Source organism: Geosmithia morbida (assembly GCF_012550715.1).
Source record: "Geosmithia morbida isolate 1262 chromosome Unknown scaffold_0, whole genome shotgun sequence".
NCBI classification, from domain to species: domain Eukaryota; kingdom Fungi; phylum Ascomycota; class Sordariomycetes; order Hypocreales; family Bionectriaceae; genus Geosmithia; species Geosmithia morbida.
Window position 1 is genome coordinate 1458541 of NW_023336187.1, and position 18617 is coordinate 1477157.

Consider the following 18617-nt stretch of genomic DNA (forward strand, 5'->3'; position numbering starts at 1 on the left):
ATTACTTGTACAGGTAGCAGACTAGTACTCGTAGGTCTCTGCGCGCCTATGAGAGAGAGGTCTCGAAGATGTGGCGACGTAATTACCATGGCAATGCCAATCGGTTGTAGGGGAAAGCAGGGGAGGGGGAGAAGATACATAGAATGGTTTTCTTTTTTTTCTCTTCCTTTTCCAATACTTTCTCTGCAATATTGTTTTTCTCTACAAACCTTTCTTCCTTCTCCCCCGCCTTCTGATGCATTGACGATTGTAGGGCGGCGAAGAGAGAGAGCATCGCTGGTAATTTGGGGCGATTGCTGGTTTGAATTGCTCTGTAAACGGCCTCAGGCACGCCCCTAGGGCCAGCGGTTCACTATGGTATCATGAGGTGGTGCATGGTGTGATTACTTGGCGGTTCGCGCATGGTCAATGGGTCGAAGTCGCCAAGGCTGTACTAGTACTACTAGTCTATTGATGATGGGGACGAAAAGACGGGAGCCGTAAAGCTTCTTTGCCATCTTTGGAGGTATAAGGACAAGGAGAAGAAGAAGAAGTAGAGTGATGAACAACAGCAACAACAGCAAACAACAACGTGATAGGGTAAAGGATATGGAACGAAAAGGAGGCGCGAGGTTATCGAGGCCTAGATATTCGTCGGAACCCAGGATGCTTGCTCTTGGTGTCACGGCATATATGCATACACATGTATTGATATTACCTGTAAAGAGCCAGACAATGACCGGGGATCGATATAAGAGTAATAACGCGCGCAAGTACTCCGTAGATAAGAATTAAGAAAGTAACACGGAGCAATTAATACAAGTAATCAAGCGCGTATTGTATGAGTGGGGGGGGTTCCCCATTGATCTACAGCCCACAGGCCACACAGGGTGGACAGACATGAAGAGAGAGAGGCAAGCGACACAGGTACTCCTCACATACATGCAAGTACAGATTACAGATTATATCAGTATATGAGAGTAGGAGGAAAGGGCATGAAGGAGAAGGGAGTCAGCCTGATGGATCCCCCTGCCAGCAAAGAAACTAATAGTACGAAACTCGGTGGTCCCCGGTACCTTGCATGGCCTGCAGGTAATTTCGCATAACGAAGCTGGATTGGCTGGATTGGCTAGATTGTGGAGAATGACAGGGGGACCGTTGTGATGGAGCCGTCGAATGGGCCCAATGGGAGAAGGCCGTCGGGCACTTGTGCTGTATTACGAGTATATGTGAGAGTACTAGGTGTACATGTACTCCGTACACCGTAGGGGTACGCGTGATACATGTAAGTACGGGTAAAGTCGTTCACATATATAATATATAGATATATATGTGCATTGGTGTATATTACATATACAGCCACGAGTAAAAGGGGCAAGATACCGTACCTGTCTGTCTCGTCTGGTGTTTATCAGACATGAGATGGAGACAGATCCGGACATGGGATGGATGGAAGAATGCTAGAGAGAGAGGGAAAGAGAAAGATAAAAGAGGAAAAGAAGGAAAGAGGAAGAGAGAGAGGGAGAGGGAGAGGGAGAGAGAATGCCGGCATAATACAGCTTATATATACAGGTATTATTACTGATCAGAATGCTCGTAGAAGAGAAAGAGGATAATACATGAATGTACTGCTGTCAACAGGGAAGGCACCAACAACAAAACCGCTCCTTCCTTCTCAATCTGTCACCCTGTCGCTCGCCTCTCTTTCTCCTCTCTTTTTCTCTCCACTCTCCACTCTCCTTCCCATTCACCCTCACCCACAGTCGCTCCTTGACGGAGTAATAATATCACGCTCTTTGCTCCCACTCTCTTTCTTCTTCGCCCTCTTTTCTTGTCCTTCTCGCTTGCTCGGGTCGATCCTTTATCATTCCTTGTTTTTTGGTGCCTTTGATCTGCATTCGCTTTGCTTTATATTACCACCAGTACTCTTCATCTGCCACGCATTCAAGTCACACGCTCTTTTTTGACTGCTAGGCACGTTCTTTATATCACTCACTCTTTCCTTCCAGACAGCCACTAGAATCGGCACGATGAAGATCTCGGCGGCGAATGCCCACGCCATGCTGGGCTGGGTCCTTGCCTTCCTCTCCGCCTCTGCTGAGGCCTCTCACAGCCACAATCACCAGCACGTGCACACGGCCAAGAGGTACTCTCATGATCAGCTCGAGACGCGTTCGACCTGCGAGTTCCCCGCAGACGCTGACCCCAACCTGGTGGCCGTCACGCCCGAATCCGAGAACGCTGGATGGGCCATGAGCCCCGACCAGCCGTGTAAGCCTGGCAGCTACTGCCCGTACGCCTGCAAGCCTGGCATGGTCATGGCCCAGTGGGACCCCGATTCCACCTACACCTACCCGGCCTCGATGAACGGTGGCGTCTACTGCGACAAGAGCGGCCAGGTCTCCAAGCCCTTCCCCAGCAAGCCCTACTGCGTTGACGGTACGGGTGCCGTCAAGGCCGTCAACAAGGCCGGCAGCGCCATGTCTTGGTGCCAGACTGTCCTTCCCGGCAACGAGGCCATGCTCATCCCCACCCTCGTCACCGACGAGGCCACCATTGCCGTCCCCGACCCCAGCTACTGGTGCTCCACCGCCGCCCACTTCTACATCAACCCTCCCGGTGTCGGTGTCGAGGGCTGCATCTGGGGCGACGAGTCCCAGCCTCTTGGTAACTGGAGCCCCTACGTCGCTGGCGCCAACACCGACTCCGACGGAAGCACCTTCGTCAAGCTTGGCTGGAACCCCATCTACGAGGCCTCGTCTCTCATGAGCACCGAGACCAAGTTTGGTGTCAAGATCGAGTGCCCCGACGGTGGCTGCAACGGTCTCCCCTGCGCCATCGAGCCTGCTTCTGGCGGCCACGTCGACTCTAGTCTCTCCGCCACCGGTGCCGGCGGTGCCGACTTCTGTGTTGTCACCGTCCCCAGCGGAGGCACCGCTCACATTATCGCCTACACCCCCGGTGGTGGTGACGAGGGCGACGACGGTGACGAGGGCGACGAGGGCGACGACGACAGCTCTGACAGCTCCACGTCGAGCATTCCCGAGTCCACCTCGACTAGCTCTTCCTCGACCTCGACTAGCTCTTCCTCGACCTCGACCACCAGCCAGGAGTCCACGACGACGACGTCCAGCTCGACCACTAGCTCGACCACCAGCTCGTCCACCTCAGCCACCTCAACCACCTCAACCTCGACCACCCCCACCACCACGTCTACCTCCTACTCCAAGACGTCGACCTCGGCCTCCAGGACTTCGTCGCTCAGCGTCACCAGCTCGGCGACTTGGGCCCCTTCCAAGACGTCGTCCAAGACGTCTGCTACCCCCTTGATCAAGGTCAACCCTGGTGTCTTCCACGAGAGCAGCAACACGACTGAGTCGTCGGACCACGAGTCTTCGTCCTCTGATGACTCTGACGACTCATCCTCTTCCGGCTCATCCTCCGGCACGTCCAGCGCTTCCGCCGACTCGGCCGAGTCGAACAAGGGTGGCGACGACGAGGGTGCCGCCTACCGGCCTGGCGTCCCTGCTATTGTCGGCCTCTTTGCCGCCTTTGCTTCGGCCGCCATGCTCCTTTGAGGGGACTGAATCGCTGACTGATGTTTTTCTCTTTCCATCTGACAAACGCCATTTACCTTTGTTTATACTCTATCTTCTCTTTGCGTTCTCGTCTATCTCACGCTGGTCTTTTTTTAACCTTCTATGACTGATGTCACGTCAAACCCCTTTTTACACTATTTTTCTTGCTGGTCCACCGTTTCCTACAGACTGGTTACTGTTTCTACTTTTTCCATTCGAGAGCAGCTTTACGTCGAGATACCATTGTACTCATCCCATTCGCGTGGGCGGTTCGGCATTACAAAGCAAAGCATTTTTATTCGACTTGTTTCATATATACCCTTTTTTTTCTTCTCTTCTGTCAGCTTTTATTCTTCTCTTCTATTTTTATTATTATTTACTTTTTGACACCTGCGTCGCCCCTCTTCATCAGTGGAGGCAAACGGGTTATCAACAAACGGAGCATTGGTTTGGAAATGACGGCATGTGTTCCATACGGTCGCGCATATAATGCGGTGGTTTCTTTTTATGTTATCCTTATTCATCTAGGTACTCGCGAGATTGACCTACCAACATCAAGATTTTGGGTGTAGGGAGGTTAGAAAGGAGGAGTGGACAATATTGCTCAACAGAGGGCTTGTTTTCATCTTGACATAACTTTCGTGTACTTCTAGTTACACTTGAATATATATATACAAGGCATTCCCATGCCACAATTTATATTATGTGCAAGCACTCTTCCCAACCTCCCACTTCTCCCATGTTTAGGATAGAATAGCCGCGCAGACTATCAGGTGAAATCAATTCAAAGGCACACGTGCATATCAAAACGTGTGTGTGGGCGGCTATGGAGCCCCGACCCAACCAGGGATATCACTGGGGTCAAAGTCGTCGTCATAGCGTCTCTCCTGAACGGCCTGCCAAACGGGTGGCCAGCCGGCGATGACGGGCCCTTTAGCCTTGGCGCCTATGATGGCGAAGCGACGCTGGTTGTGGGCGACGAAGCCATGCATGAGGCCCTGCTGGACGAGTTCTGTGACGACCATCTCGACGTGGTCAAAGGAGACGGACTGATTGCCCCAGACCATGCCCTCGTTCGGGCGAAGCTTTCCGGCGGCGGTCTCGGCCATGCGACGCTGGAGGTACTCGGCCGCGGCCTGCAGGTGGGTGATGTCGAGGGTGGCGGCCTTGCGGGACGACGGGTCCAGGGGCGGCTCGTAGGTGAGGAGGAAGACGCGACGGGCCAGGCTGCGCCACAGCAGGGGCCGCAGCTTGTAGGTCAGGGGGAGGAGGAGACCCCTCCGCAGCAGCCAGGACTCGCGCTCGGCGAGGAGGCGCTGGTACGACGCGAAGTCGCCGGTCCTCAGGGCGGAGCACAGCGGGCCGAAGACGGGACCCAGCGTGGCGGCCTCGGGTCGGGCGCTCAGGAGGTGCCGGTCGGACGGGAAGCGGCCGAGGAGCATGTTGCACGGGATCAGGTAGGTGAGCATCCTGGTGCGGTGGGAGACGAAGCGGGCGGGGGTCTGGGCGTAGGCGGCCGACAGGCACCGGGAGGCACGGACGAAGTGGTTGTTGCTCAGCCAGTACCGTCCCAGGTAGTAGAGGTACGTCACGCGCTGGGAGGCGGGATACAGAGACAGGAGGGGTGCTTGGGATTCGATCTGCGTCAGGAGCATCGTTGCCAGTTGGATGCGACGGCACTTGGGTGGTTGGTTGTGCGGTCAGTCAGACGTTGACACGTTGGAGTGAGTGTGCGTGATGAAGAGAGAGGAGGAGGATGGTGAGAGGAAAGACGTGATGAGAGGAAGGAAGAAAGAAGGAAAGAAAAGGAATCATACGGCGAATAATAGTTTGAGGACGAGATTGGCAAACTTGTAGACGGCCACCTTGGTCCCACCGGGTGTCGTGTACCGGTCCGTCGTCCGATCCTGGAGACAGGTCTTGAAGATGCGCTGGATCGTCTCGGCGGACTTCTCGGCCAGGGACTTTTGGCTGTCGTCGCCCGGGGCGGCGGCCCTCTCGGCGCGACGGAGGAGGTCTGGTCGTCGGCTCAGCGTCATCGTGAGCCCTGCCAGAGTCTCGGAAAGGGACATGCTCGTCTTGAGCATCATTCCCCCCTGGGGGTGGGATAGGGCAGTAGCGCATGAACTTTGTCGTCAGGTCAGGTCAGCAATATGCTCTCCCCCTCCCCCTCCCCCTCCCTCCCCTCTCTCATAAACATACACTCTCTCTTCGTGGTGAAAGAAGATGAAAGAAGATAAAAAAACTAAATGTGCGGGCGGCGACAAACATACTTGACCAAGGTATTCAACAGGTCGTGAGCAGCCACCAAGTCATCGTAGTCGACATCCCTCCAAAACGCCATGTAATCCTTGATGAATGAACGGAACCCGGACCAGGGGGAGACGACGTCGTCGTCATCACTCTCGGGAAGATTCCTGTCTACCACGTCATCCAGACCTCCAGGGGAGCCGGAGGCGTACTGCGTCTGAGTCCGTAGCTCACTGGCTAGCTGGTGGTACTGCGCCCCGGACTCGGGGGAGACCTGCAACCAGGAGCATAGTGCGTCGCCCTGTTGGTTGCGGACCTGCTGGTTTATCTGAGTGAGGAATTGGACCACGAGGGACATGGTGGGGAATGCCTGTGTGCATGTGTTTAGTGTTGCGTGTATGTGTGTGTGATCCTGCTTGCATCGAGGATAGGATCGAGAGGTTGGGGGTTGTACAGATTAGGAACTATGTCAAGGGATGAGAAAGGTGAGTTGAGTGAGGTTGGTGATGGGAGGTCAGGAATATGTGGGGCTGATGTGTGATAATATTAACAATACATCTGCGAGTGTTGGTGCATACTAATATAGACATATATACACCACTTGACGTTCTATCTCCATTGAATATTTAAGCCAGATGGTGTCAGTTCTGATTCGCCATATATACTGGTGCATTGATCGAGAGACAAAACATCTTCGTGTCCTGTCGTGACGGAGTTCTACTTGGAATACAACAACAATGCAGGCTTCAACGTGTCACGATCCACACACGACATACACATGTATTGAGTGTACCAAAAAAAAGTCATCAGAAGAGCCTGCTATGGGAATGGTATAATAGATACATTATACAGAGTCCACGCGTTGAACAACCATGGCCGTGGCGGCACCGCCGCCGTTGCAGATCGCAGCAACACCGTACTCACCAGTCTTGAGCTGATGGAGCAGCGTAGTGAGGATGCGCGACCCGGAGCTGCCGAGTGCGTGGCCGAGAGAGATGGCACCGCCGAGAGGGTTGACGACGGCCTTGTCGCCCAGCCCCAGAATTTTCTGATTGGCGAGGACGACGCCGGCAAAGGCCTCGTTGAACTCCCACACGGCGACCTGGTCCTTGGTGATGCCGGCGCGCTCGAGGGCGATGGGCACGGCGACGGCGGGGGCGACGGGGAAGTCGACGGGGGCGATGGCGGCGTCGGCCTGGCCGCAGATCCTAGCGAGGACGCGCGAGCCGGCGCCGTAGCGGCGGGCAATGTCCCTGCTCCCGAGGATCAGGGCGCTGGCGCCGTCGTTGAGGGTGGACGAGTTGGCGGCGGTGACGGAGCCGGAGCCGTCGCGCACAAAGGCCGGCTTGAGCGTGGGCACGCGGTCGAAGTCGACGTCGGCATAGCCCTCGTCCGCCTCGACCACCGTGTCCCCCTTGCGGCCCCTGACCGTGACGGGGGCCACCTCGTCGGCGAAGGCGCCCCGGGCCCAGGCCTCCTGCGCGTTGCGGTACGATCGTATGGCGTACTCGTCCTGCTGCTCGCGCGTGATGCCGTGCTCCTTGACCGTCTTCTCGCAGCAGTTGCCCATGTGGAACTGGTCATACACGTCCGTCAGACCGTCCTTGATCAGGCCGTCCTCCATCTTGACGTGCCCGAACGGCGGGAGCTGGCTGGCCCGCGCCACGTAGTACGGCACCCGCGTCATGTTCTCCATGCCGCCCGCGATCTGGGCCTCGGCCACGCCCAGCTGTATGTTCTGCGCCGCCAGCCCGACCGCCTTCAGCCCCGACGCGCACACCTTGTTGATGGTCACGGCCTCGACCGACTGCGGCAGGCCGGCGAAGAGCACAGCCTGCCGCGCCGGCGCCTGGCCCACCGACGCCGAGAGCACGTTGCCCATGTAGGCGTCTGTCACGAGTTCGATCGGCACCTTGGACTTCTCCAGCGCCGACTTGATGGCTACCGCCCCGAGCCTGGATGCTTCGACTGTTGAGAAGGAGCCGTTGAACTGGGTGGCCTTCCAGTTAGCCGTGCGTGACGTCACAGGCCCTCAACCATTGGATCTTATTAGAGGATAGATATGAAGTGAGTAGTTGGGACAATGGGGAAAAAAAAAGGAAAGGCTTATATATATATATGTATACCTTGGCCGTCGGTGTTCGGGAGGCACTGATAATGTAGGCATCTTGAATCTCCTTGCGTAGCGCGGTGCTTGTAGAGAAGCATCGAGCCGTCTTCACATGTCGCGAGAGATGCCCGGCCAGCCGCGGTGAACAACGCATCTGTGTCATGACCATGGTGGTGACCATGGTGGTGATGAATCAAAAGGGGTCGCTGGAACGGGGGTGATTGTTTGTAGAAGTAGGCAATTCGACAGTCATCAGCTCCAAAGGAGAACCCGAAGCTTGCACTGACAGATGCGACGGTTATGAGGAACGAGTTGATGTGTGAGGGGGGAGAGTTGCAGACCGCGGCGTCTTGGGACGGCCTACGCCGTAGCTCGGTCCGCTTCGGCTTAGAGAGAGCTCTAGCCTCTGGGGGACGAACAGCGCGCTACACTGGGGAAGGATCGCTGTCAGGTGCCGAGTTACCTACGTATGTACGGCTACGGCGGCCGGGGGTCCCACTGCCATGACGCTGTGGTTCGGATCTGATGTGTAAGCATGCCCGTCGGCTGCAATGGCAGGATTCGTGGCTCTCACCATTTCTACCAACTCAGATACCTGATGAGACCCCTGTGACTGGCAGTAAATACCTAGAGGCCCGGAAAAATAGGATAAAGCACATCGCCGTACACGTGGAGAACAAGGAAGGAACGCAATCATCTACGTCACGTGTCTAGGGGCGGTCTACCATTTTACGACCGAGAAGTAATCTATACGCTGATTGGATTCGATTCCAGGAAGTGGGTCCCTGCTGCTCTGTTCTGGTTGACTGATTGCCGAGCCTCTCTGTGATACGACTCATCAGGGTTCCATGCTTGTGGCGGCATCATCATCACGGCCCAACAACGACATACCATTCTTGAAGCGCTCAGGAACAGCACACCATCTATTTCTCTCGCCTTCCGGAGTCATCTGGTAACGTAGTAGGCTTCACCTCACCAACTCCCACCCAACCGACCTAGTCTCCCAAGCCAAGAGCCCACGAGAGAACAACCCGACACAACCATGTCGACTGCCGCCCGACGTCGTCTCATGCGCGACTTCAAGGTTCGTCCTCACGTCGCCGTGCACCCCGTACATCATCTCCAAGTACATCCTTCACTGACCAACACTACCAGCGCATGCAAACGGATCCTCCTGCAGGTGTTTCCGCCTCTCCAGTCCCCGACAATGTGATGACATGGTGCGTATCACAACCATCACGATCATCGAGTGATCCCGTAACTAACAAGCTATCCTACAGGAACGCCGTCATTATCGGTCCTGCGGACACCCCCTTCGAGGACGGAACCTTCAGACTCGTCATGCAGTTTGAGGAGCAGTATCCCAACAAGCCACCCCAGGTTAAATTCATCAGCCAAATGTTCCATCCCAACGTCTACGCCACGGGTGAGCTCTGTCTGGATATTCTGCAGAACCGATGGAGCCCGACGTACGATGTCGCCGCCGTATTGACGAGCATTCAAAGGTTCGTGAGATCCAGGAGCGAAAGAGGGCAAGGGCCCGGCGGTTTAGATGATATGATACTGACTCCTTTTCGTTTTGACGAATCCCGCAGCCTGCTCAATGACCCCAACACTGGTTCGCCTGCCAACGTCGAAGCCTCCAACCTCTACAAGGATAATAGGAAAGAATATACCAAGCGAGTGAGGGAGACTGTCGAGAAGAGCTGGGAGGATTAAATCGGCTCGAGCCGACGAGGGGTCATGGTCCGGGAGGGGGAGGGGGGCTAAGGAGGGGCAACACCCCTCGGATAGAATCCACCACTTTGGATCCAACCTTGCCTGGTTGGCTCTCTTTTTGTGTGTACAATGCATCCTGAATCAAGGAGCGAACGGTGTTTTTAGGGGCGTTTTTTTTTAACATCTCATATTTTTTTTCCTATTGGGGTTGAGTTATCGCAGGGTTTATACTTTTCAATTTTTGATAACCACGATTCTCGCATGGCGTGGGCATCTGGGTGCTGGTCTGACCAGGAACTACGGGCAACTCGACGGGCGAGGAAGGAACGCGCTGTTGGGGGGGGGGGGGGTGTGGCCTTGTAATAACTGGATCCCCGCCCCTATGCATGCAAGACTGAACCGCTTGCTCTATACTATGCGTGTGATTACTGCGGCGTATGCCTTCCGTTCTTCTTCGCTGTGAGTTTACCATCACTACTTGTTAGGAAATAGAGGAATATAAGGAAATGGGCAAAGATAAAACAAACCAAAAACATAGAATGTTGAGTAGAAAAAGGCCATGCTTGAGGGTCCCGCTTTCCTTGGATATACCACCTTCACCGCCCCAGCTGCATGTACCATATTGCCCTTTCCACTAATATGTAATCTGTACATATTATACACATACATACCCGTTTGCACACGAGGCCCAACCCCCCTCTGATCGGCCGCTGAGAGAGTCCAAATCAAGGGCCCGCTAGTATCTGCCAAAAGACCTGTCCCGAACGCACCCCTGGAGCGTTGACCGATCAAACCCTACGCCTGATATCCAATCGGCGGGTCTTGAGCTTGCAAGGGTGACCTGCCGATGCCTCTATGGGCAGGGCGCTTTGGTGACCACGAGGCTGGGGATTCCCTGGCTGTAAAAGCTGGGTATATTTACTCGGGCTGGATATATGGAAAGAAGTAAGCAGCCCTGGCATGAACATGATGAGCGAGCTTCGGTTTGCCCGTTCGCCTGTAAAGGGCTGCTTACTACTGGTACGGTTATGACAAGATGAAGATATCGGCCAATACAACGTCTTCTGGTGTATTGAGATTGACTATTACTGCGGCGTAACATTCGATCACTTGGTCCCCACGGACGAATATTTTCCACAAATCTTGCAGATCAACATCATTGCCGACGTTCGATCAAGAGGCCATGAGGAGGAGGATATGGCAAAAGATGGCGGCCGGATGATGACGATCACATAGCGAGAGCAGCATTTCCGGAACCCCCCTGCAATCACTGAACAGCAATGAGATAGGCAAGCATCGCCGCACGCATCTGAACAATAAGATCCCTCGTGTGCTTTGTTCCTGTTGGTCATGACGATACATCGGACCAGTTGATAAACCACATGCGCCGCCATCACGTGACCACCACACAGGCGACCAGTATTATTAGCTGACTTTCACCCGAAAACGACATCATGACCCCGGGCTGCTACGAGAGGTGCTCAAGGGTTACGACACACGCAATCGTATTATCATGTGCTCCGAGTATCATCACTGATTAATACCAGCGAGTAATGCTGCATGCATGTACGTGCTCGTTTGACAAGTCACAGGTACAAGCCACAGGTACAGGCTACAGGTCCATACGAGTCCGTGGAAGACAGACGCTGTGACGCGGCTCTGGATGGAGGGGCGGTACCCTCCCTTTACCCCACTCCCCCTCCCCTAAAGCACCCGTATCTGTACGATGACAAAGGATCCCACCCACCCAGAACGCTCGCGGTATTAGCGGGCAAGCTTCTAAGGTTCTCAGTGTTTCTACGGTAATACTCCGTACTTTCCACTAGAACAACTATACGTCTGGCACTTCCATCACCGGCACTTGCAGCGTGTCCAGTAGTGAGGAATAGCCTGTAGGCCGTTCCTTCTATTGATAGGAAGCTGCTGGTCGGTAGAAGCAGGTTCCAAGGCCCCCGCCCTGGGAAGAAAAGAAAAAAGGAAAAAAGACGGACCCCTGACAGGTCACAGGCTCACAGCACCAGAGGGCTTTCCACTCATGGACCAAGTTACAGTATCGCTGCTGTCCGGCTCCCACAGTTGAGCCCACGTAGACAAACTGTATTTGTACACGTATTCATATTAGTACCTGTAACAGCATCCGGAGGTCTGTACTCGTGCAGGTAGCAAGATTACTGTAGCTGTCCATAGCCTGTAACGAGCGAGACCGTGTGCCGTGGGTTTATCCCGTCTCTCAATCTCCCGTCCCACGCGATGCCGCCCACCGCCCTGACTAACAAATGTAATAGCGCGTTCGACTCCCGCCCACATCCTCCTCCTCCCCCGGTTCACTCCTATACCGATACCTTAGCAGTGTCACCGCCGTCCACCCCTCCCTTCCCTCCTCACCCTTCTTCCCCTTCTACACTCTCCTCTCCCCCTCTCTCTTTGTTTGTGGATCCTGGGGGTCAAACATCATTCTTTTCATTTGTTTTCTCTCCGTCGGGCTCTTGTCTCCTGCATCCATCCCGCCCCAACATCAGCTGCGGAGAGCCCGAAGTCGAGTCCACCACCCACCCACCTCGACGCAGAACAAAAACCCCGCCGCCGCCACGAGCTGTTCCACGATCCATCGCCGGCAACAATATTCCCTGTTGTTTTGGGGCGTCAGCCCTGGAGCTAGACCCTCAACCCGTCTCATCGCGGTCTTCACACTCATACACACACACACACACACACACAGACGAGCGCTTGCTGCTAGTAGTGCTGCCATTGAATTGAACCCCTGAGCAGCCCGTCCGGCTCGTGAACCTGCGATTGCGCGCCCCATGATAAGCACTCGCGCTGTCATCGCACCACGGTCGTCACCATGTCTGCTGCAAACAGTATCAAGGTCGTTGCCCGGTTCAGGCCCCAGAACCGGGTAGAGCTGGAATCGGGAGGTAAACCCATTGTCACATTCAACTCGCAAGAATCATGTACCGTCGACGTAAGAGAATATCCCGCCTAGCGTTTTTGCGCCCGCCCCTCTGGTGTTCAGGAACTGACCAGCTCTTTTGCCTTCCGTCTTTACAGTCAAAAGAAGCCCAGGGAAGCTTCACATTTGATCGCGTCTTTGATATGTCCTGCAAGCAGCAGGACATCTTCGATTTCTCCATCCGGCCCACCGTCGACGACATCCTCAACGGTTACAACGGAACTGTCTTTGCCTACGGTCAGACGGGGGCCGGAAAGTCGTACACCATGATGGGCACCAACATTGACGAGGACGAGGGCAGGGGTGTCATCCCCCGCATCGTCGAGCAAATCTTTGCTAGCATCATGACGAGCCCGAGCACCATGGAGTACACGGTACGTGTTAGCTACATGGAGATTTACATGGAGAGGATCCGCGATCTCCTGCAACCGCAAAACGACAACCTTCCCGTCCATGAGGAGAAGAACCGCGGCGTCTACGTCAAGGGCCTTCTCGAGGTCTACGTCTCGAGCGTCCAGGAGGTCTACGAGGTGATGCGCAGGGGAGGAAACGCCCGCGCCGTCGCCGCCACCAACATGAACCAGGAGTCGTCCCGGTCGCACTCCATCTTCCAGATCACCGTCACCCAGAAGAATGTCGAGACGGGATCGGCAAAGAGCGGCCAGCTGTTCCTCGTCGATTTGGCCGGTAGCGAAAAGGTCGGAAAGACTGGTGCGAGCGGCCAGACGCTAGAGGAGGCCAAGAAGATCAACAAGAGTCTGAGCGCCCTGGGAATGGTCATCAATGCCCTGACCGACGGGAAGTCGTCGCATATCCCCTACCGAGACTCCAAGTTGACACGAATCCTGCAAGAGTCGCTCGGTGGTAACAGCCGGACCACGCTCATCATAAACTGCTCGCCCAGCAGCTACAACGATGCCGAGACCCTCGGCACCCTCCGCTTCGGTACCAGAGCCAAGTCCATCAAGAACAAGGCCAAGGTCAACGCCGAGCTCAGCCCGGCTGAGCTCAAGGCCCTCCTCAAGAAGGCACAGGGCCAGGTCACCAACTTTGAGAACTACATTGCCACCCTCGAGGGCGAGGTCCAGCTCTGGCGCGCCGGCGAGAGCGTCCCCAAGGACAAGTGGGCACCGCCCCTGTCGGACACCCCGTTCGGCCCCAGGCATGAGCCCAGGGGACCTGCCCGCCCCTCGACACCCTCGCGGCTGACGGCCGAGAGCCGGTCTGAAACCCCCATGCTGTCGGAGCGCTCCGGCACCCCCAGCATCTCCCTGGAGAAGGACGAGCGCGAGGAGTTCCTCAGGCGCGAGAACGAGCTCCAGGACCAGCTCGCCGAGCGGGAGTCGCAGGCGGCCGCGGCCGAGAAGCAGCTCCGCGAGACAAAGGAGGAGCTTGCCTTCATCAAGGACCACGACAGCAAGGTTGGAAAGGAGAACGAGAAGCTGACCACCGAGGTCAACGAGTTCCGAATGCAGCTGGAGCGCCTCAACTTCGAGGGCAAGGAGGTCCAGATCACCATGGACGCCCTCAAGGAGGCCAACAGCGAGCTGACGGCCGAGCTGGACGAGGTCAAGCAGCAGCTTCTCGACGTCAAGATGACAGCCAAGGAGAGCGGCGCCGCCATGGATGAGAAGGAGAAGAAGAAGGCCGAGAAGATGGCCCAGATGATGGCTGGCTTCGAGCTGGGCGGCGACGTCTTCAGCGACAACGACCGGTCCATCAGCGAGGCCATTGCCCAGATCGACGTGCTCCACGAGCAGAGCTCGGCCGGCGACAACATCTCGCCCGACGAGTTCAAGGCGCTCAGGGGGCGACTGGTGGAGACGCAGGGTATCGTGCGCCAGGCCGAGCTGTCCATGTACGGCGCCTCGTCCAACGACCAGGACGCCCGGAGGCGGCAGGAGCTGGAGCAGAGGCTCGAGGCCCTCCAGCAGGAGTATGAGGACGCGCTGACGCGCAACCTGAGCGACGCCGATGTGGAGGAGGTCAAGGCACGCCTGGAGCACGTCTACTCGAGCAAGCAGACGATGCAGACCAAGCTGGTGGACGAGCTCAAGGCCGACATCGCGCAGAAGGCGGCCGAGAACAGCCGTATGAAGGAGCTCGTCGACGACCTGCAGCAGCGGGCCAAGGCGGGCGGAGGTGCCGCGGAGAAGGGTGCGGCCTCGTCCAACGGAAAGACGATCCAGCAGCAGATTGCTGAGTTTGACGTGATGAAGAAGAGCCTGATGCGAGACCTGCAGAACCGGTGCGAGCGCGTGGTGGAGCTCGAGATCTCGCTCGACGAGACGCGCGAGCAGTACAACAATGTGCTGCGGTCATCCAACAACCGGGCGCAGCAGAAGAAGATGGCCTTCCTCGAGAGGAACCTGGAGCAGCTGACCCAGGTTCAGAGGCAGCTGGTCGAGCAGAACTCGGCCCTCAAGAAGGAGGTGGCCATTGCCGAGCGCAAGCTGATTGCCCGCAACGAGCGTATCCAGAGCCTGGAGAGTCTGCTCCAGGACAGCCAGGAGAAGATGGCGGCCGCCAACCACAAGTACGTTCCCGTCGTGTGCAGAGTTGATGGTGAAGAAGACCGGAAGCGAGAGAAGAAGGGTGAGACTGACCAGGTATCTGCAGATTCGAGGTCCAGCTTGCTACGGTCAAGGAGCGCCTGGAGACTGTCAAGGCCGGAAGCACCCGTGGTCTCAGCCACGGAGGCGATGGCGGCGCATTCAGCTTCTCGGGAGCGGGAAGCCGCATCGCCAAGCCCCTCCGCGGTGGAGGCGGCGACGAGCTGGCGTCCAACCCGACGGTGCAGTCGATCCAGCAGAACGAGGGCGCCACGACTACTAACAAGAGGACAAGCTGGTTTTTCAACAAGTCGTGAAGGTACTGAAGGCTTCTCGTCCTCTTCTTTTCTCTTGTTGTCCCCTCGATCCGATCTCCTCTCCCCCCTCGTTCCCTTTATTAGTGCTTTTTCTGCGGCGGCGTCTTGAGAAGTAGAAAACAACATGATGATTCCTAGAGCATTTTCCGTACTCACCACCAGAATACCCCCMCCCCCCCCCCCTCCCATCCCAATTCCCAAGATCTGTCTTCATATGAAACCCCAGCCCTCATGCTGGAATTAGCTTGGGTTTTTTCCCTTGTTCTCGATATTCTTGTCTGGGAGTCTCAAGTTGAATGAATTGCTGCTGCTACTCTCTTGTCTGAACTTTTCGATCCAATTGTCACCTCCCCATCTTCTTGTCTATTACTCCCAGCCTGTACGTGTGTGCGGGAAGAGATGGAAACGGGCGATTGGGGATAAATAGGAAATAGCAAGGCCTTTTATTACGGGGGAGAGAAAAGGAGCATCGAGGACTAGGATTTCTTCTTGCTTGGCCTGTCTCGTTGGGTTGCCTAGGGGCAGTGTGCTTTTTTTTTCTTTCTCTTTTTCTTTTTCCTGTTTCTTCTGTTTATTATTTTCTTTCTCCCATTATGATTAAAGATGAAGTATAAGAATTATAACGATGTTCAAAACCTGCTGGCGCCTTGGGGTGAAGCTGAAGGTGATGCATATTTGTGTGTAAAGGGGGGGGGGGGGACTTAAGATATGTAATATAATGGAGGGGTTAACGTCCAGTTCTGCCCCACATTAGCTCATGTTCATTCTCCTTCCCCTCCAACGTCATTGTTTCCTTCTTTGCACCTTGAAGCTTCTCAGCCTTGGAGTCTGGCAGCTCTACTCCTTGTCATTCCTGCGAAGGGAAGTGAAGATCGATAGACACAGTTCTCTCCTTCGGACACCCATGGCATCGGTACCAAATCTCTTGTCTCTCCGGGGGACAAGAGGTGGCAGCAGAGGAGGTGGGCGCCGCGGCGGCGGCGGCGACGGCGGTAGGGCCGCAACGGCAGACGCTACCATCCAGGGGACGGATAATGACGCTGCCGTATCGAGGTTGAGCGCCGTGGACCTCGGATACTTAGATGACGTGTTTGCGCGATACTTTGTCCAGGACGTCGATGCGCCGAGGCGACTGCCCATCATCAACCGGGGTGCGTTTCTGTTCTTCTCTTCTTCTCGCTCTCTCTTTCTCCTACCCGTCTACATCTACTTCTACGGGCGAATCAAGTCTGATTTGTGTGTGTGTGTGTGTGTGTGTGTGAAACGAAACAGGAACATACACGCGAACAGCAGCGCTTGACCGTCTAGTAGACGAATTCCTGTCGAATTCGCCAGACGCTGCGAGGCAGATTGTATCGCTGGGGGCCGGCACCGACACACGACCGTTCCGACTGTTCTCCCGGCCGCTACGGCAGCAGGGGCAGCAGCAGAAGAAGACGCTGATATACCACGAGCTAGACTTCGGGGTGGTGAGCGCGCGCAAGCTGCGTACCGTGCGGGGAACACCTGCGCTTAGCCGGATCCTGTGCGACGCGACACCGGTGACGGACGACGGCGCATCGTGGACCAGTCGGCCGTCCTCGGGAGCGGGGGACTACCACTGTCACGGGCTGGACCTGCGCAGCCTTGCTGCCGCCGCCGGGAAGGGAGAGGGGTCGGGAGGAGGGGGGTGTACCCTGCCGGGTCTGCGCACTGACGTCCCCACGCTGGTGATATCAGAGTGCTGCCTATGCTACATGAGTCCGCAGGAGGCGATGGGTGTGATGTCATACTTTACGTCGCGCATAGCGGCCCTCTCGACGGCCATATACGAGCCCATAAGACCCGATGACCCCTTTGGCCGGGTCATGGTGTCCAACCTGGCTGCCCGGCGGATCCGGATGCCGACGCTGAACGCGTACCCCCAGCCCGCGGACCAGGAGCAGAGGTTGCGCGACGCGGGATTCAGCCATGTCAAGGCCATGACAGTGGGGGACATATGGCGTACGTGGGTGGACGACAAGGAGAGGGAGCGCGTTGACGGATTGCAAGGGTTGGACGAAGTTGAAGAGTGGGAGTTGTTGGCTGCGCATTACGTCGTTGTCTGGGGGGGTAGGAAGGGTGCTGACAGCGATGGCGGTGGTGCGTGGTGGGAAGGGTTGGAGAGAAGAAGGTTACTATAGAGAGTGGCATCCCCTGATAGATACCGAATAAGACAAGAGACAGGGGGAATATCAAGGCCAAGAGGAATATCTTGATGTTGATTGAAAACCCTTGAGGTTGTTGTGGAGTTGTTTAACACACCAGAGCTTGACAAGGGTATCACGTGGCTCCGTAGGTCAGGTACGTACGGTAGTAATACGTGTTTGTATGTACGACATATTACGTAAACTGGGGCGAACGTTCCAGTTCGCAGTTCTCCGTACCATCATCGTTCGACACATCCCCCCCATCAACCTGCTACCACGACGACATCGGTCAAAGAATAGGGAGAGGGGGCACCCATCTCTCATTCGCATCCGCGCTCTACCACATTGCTATCAGAAAGAGAAGGAGGGGGAGGTAAACCTTGCTGACACGTCGAATTGGCTGGCCTCCTGTGATCTCGAGCACCGCCCAGGCGTCACACAGTCACAGACAACTCAGACATCAAAGTCATATAACCTACTTCTCAGCCAGCCAGTCTCTCAACCCTGCCAAGGCTTTCTTGTTTGCTCCTCTCATTCAATTCTCTACTACTCTTCTATTCTTGGTCGCTTGGCTCTCATCCTCATAGTCGCTACAACCATTCTTTCAACCTTTGGAACTGGCGCGCAAATCATCTTTTTTTTTTCTTGGATAAATACATCAACATCATCATCAGCGCTATCATGTCTGATAAACATTACAAGTACCGGCAGGAAATCAGCCAGGTAAGGAGAGCGTATTCGATGTTCATTAAAATCGGCACACGATGTGGAACTGGTATCAGGAAATGGAGAGAGGGGTGAAGTCAGGCTGGAATGGCTGCTTTCACTGACGGACGGCTCTCGCCGGGGGACTGCTCGTACACCTGTCAGTTCTTCAGCGCCGGTTGGTGAGCCGGGCTGGCAAACAATCACTGTTGGCCCACCATGCACAAGTCCAAGTACGGCCGTGAAAGAGGGAGGAAGGGAGATGAAGCACAGGCAAGAAACCGAC

General features: G+C 55.7%; 6 protein-coding genes across 6 annotated transcripts; 4 read left to right on the forward strand and 2 right to left on the reverse strand.

Moving 5' to 3' along the window:
- Positions 1–2009: 2009 nt before the first annotated feature.
- GMORB2_0450 (Beta-glucosidase (SUN family)) lies at positions 2010–3557 on the forward strand (the record flags this gene model as incomplete). Its single annotated transcript, XM_035462435.1, has 1 exon — positions 2010–3557. One exon carries the CDS (start codon positions 2010–2012, stop codon positions 3555–3557), a length of 1548 nt encoding a protein of 515 aa, XP_035325365.1.
- An 824-nt stretch (positions 3558–4381) lies between these two features.
- On the reverse strand, positions 4382–6165 carry GMORB2_0451 (PAM protein; the record flags this gene model as incomplete). The annotated part of the gene is made up of 3 exons (XM_035462436.1): positions 4382–5236; positions 5375–5684; positions 5831–6165. The coding sequence occupies 3 exons, from the start codon at positions 6163–6165 to the stop codon at positions 4382–4384; spliced, it is 1500 nt and encodes a 499-aa protein (XP_035325366.1).
- Positions 6166–6651: 486 nt separating this feature from the next.
- On the reverse strand, positions 6652–8098 carry GMORB2_0452 (acetyl-CoA C-acetyltransferase; the record flags this gene model as incomplete). Its single annotated transcript, XM_035462437.1, has 2 exons — positions 6652–7806; positions 7934–8098. The coding sequence occupies 2 exons, from the start codon at positions 8096–8098 to the stop codon at positions 6652–6654; spliced, it is 1320 nt and encodes a 439-aa protein (XP_035325367.1).
- An 861-nt stretch (positions 8099–8959) lies between these two features.
- On the forward strand, positions 8960–9636 carry GMORB2_0453 (ubiquitin-conjugating enzyme E2 A; the record flags this gene model as incomplete). Its single annotated transcript, XM_035462438.1, has 4 exons — positions 8960–9001; positions 9073–9137; positions 9198–9422; positions 9513–9636. The coding sequence occupies 4 exons, from the start codon at positions 8960–8962 to the stop codon at positions 9634–9636; spliced, it is 456 nt and encodes a 151-aa protein (XP_035325368.1).
- Positions 9637–12481: 2845 nt separating this feature from the next.
- On the forward strand, positions 12482–15458 carry GMORB2_0454 (kinesin family member 5; the record flags this gene model as incomplete). Its single annotated transcript, XM_035462439.1, has 3 exons — positions 12482–12601; positions 12688–15154; positions 15199–15458. The coding sequence occupies 3 exons, from the start codon at positions 12482–12484 to the stop codon at positions 15456–15458; spliced, it is 2847 nt and encodes a 948-aa protein (XP_035325369.1).
- Positions 15459–16362: 904 nt separating this feature from the next.
- Positions 16363–17651, forward strand: GMORB2_0455 (uncharacterized protein; the record flags this gene model as incomplete). The annotated part of the gene is made up of 3 exons (XM_035462440.1): positions 16363–16609; positions 16752–17579; positions 17641–17651. The coding sequence occupies 3 exons, from the start codon at positions 16363–16365 to the stop codon at positions 17649–17651; spliced, it is 1086 nt and encodes a 361-aa protein (XP_035325370.1).
- Positions 17652–18617: the final 966 nt, after the last annotated feature.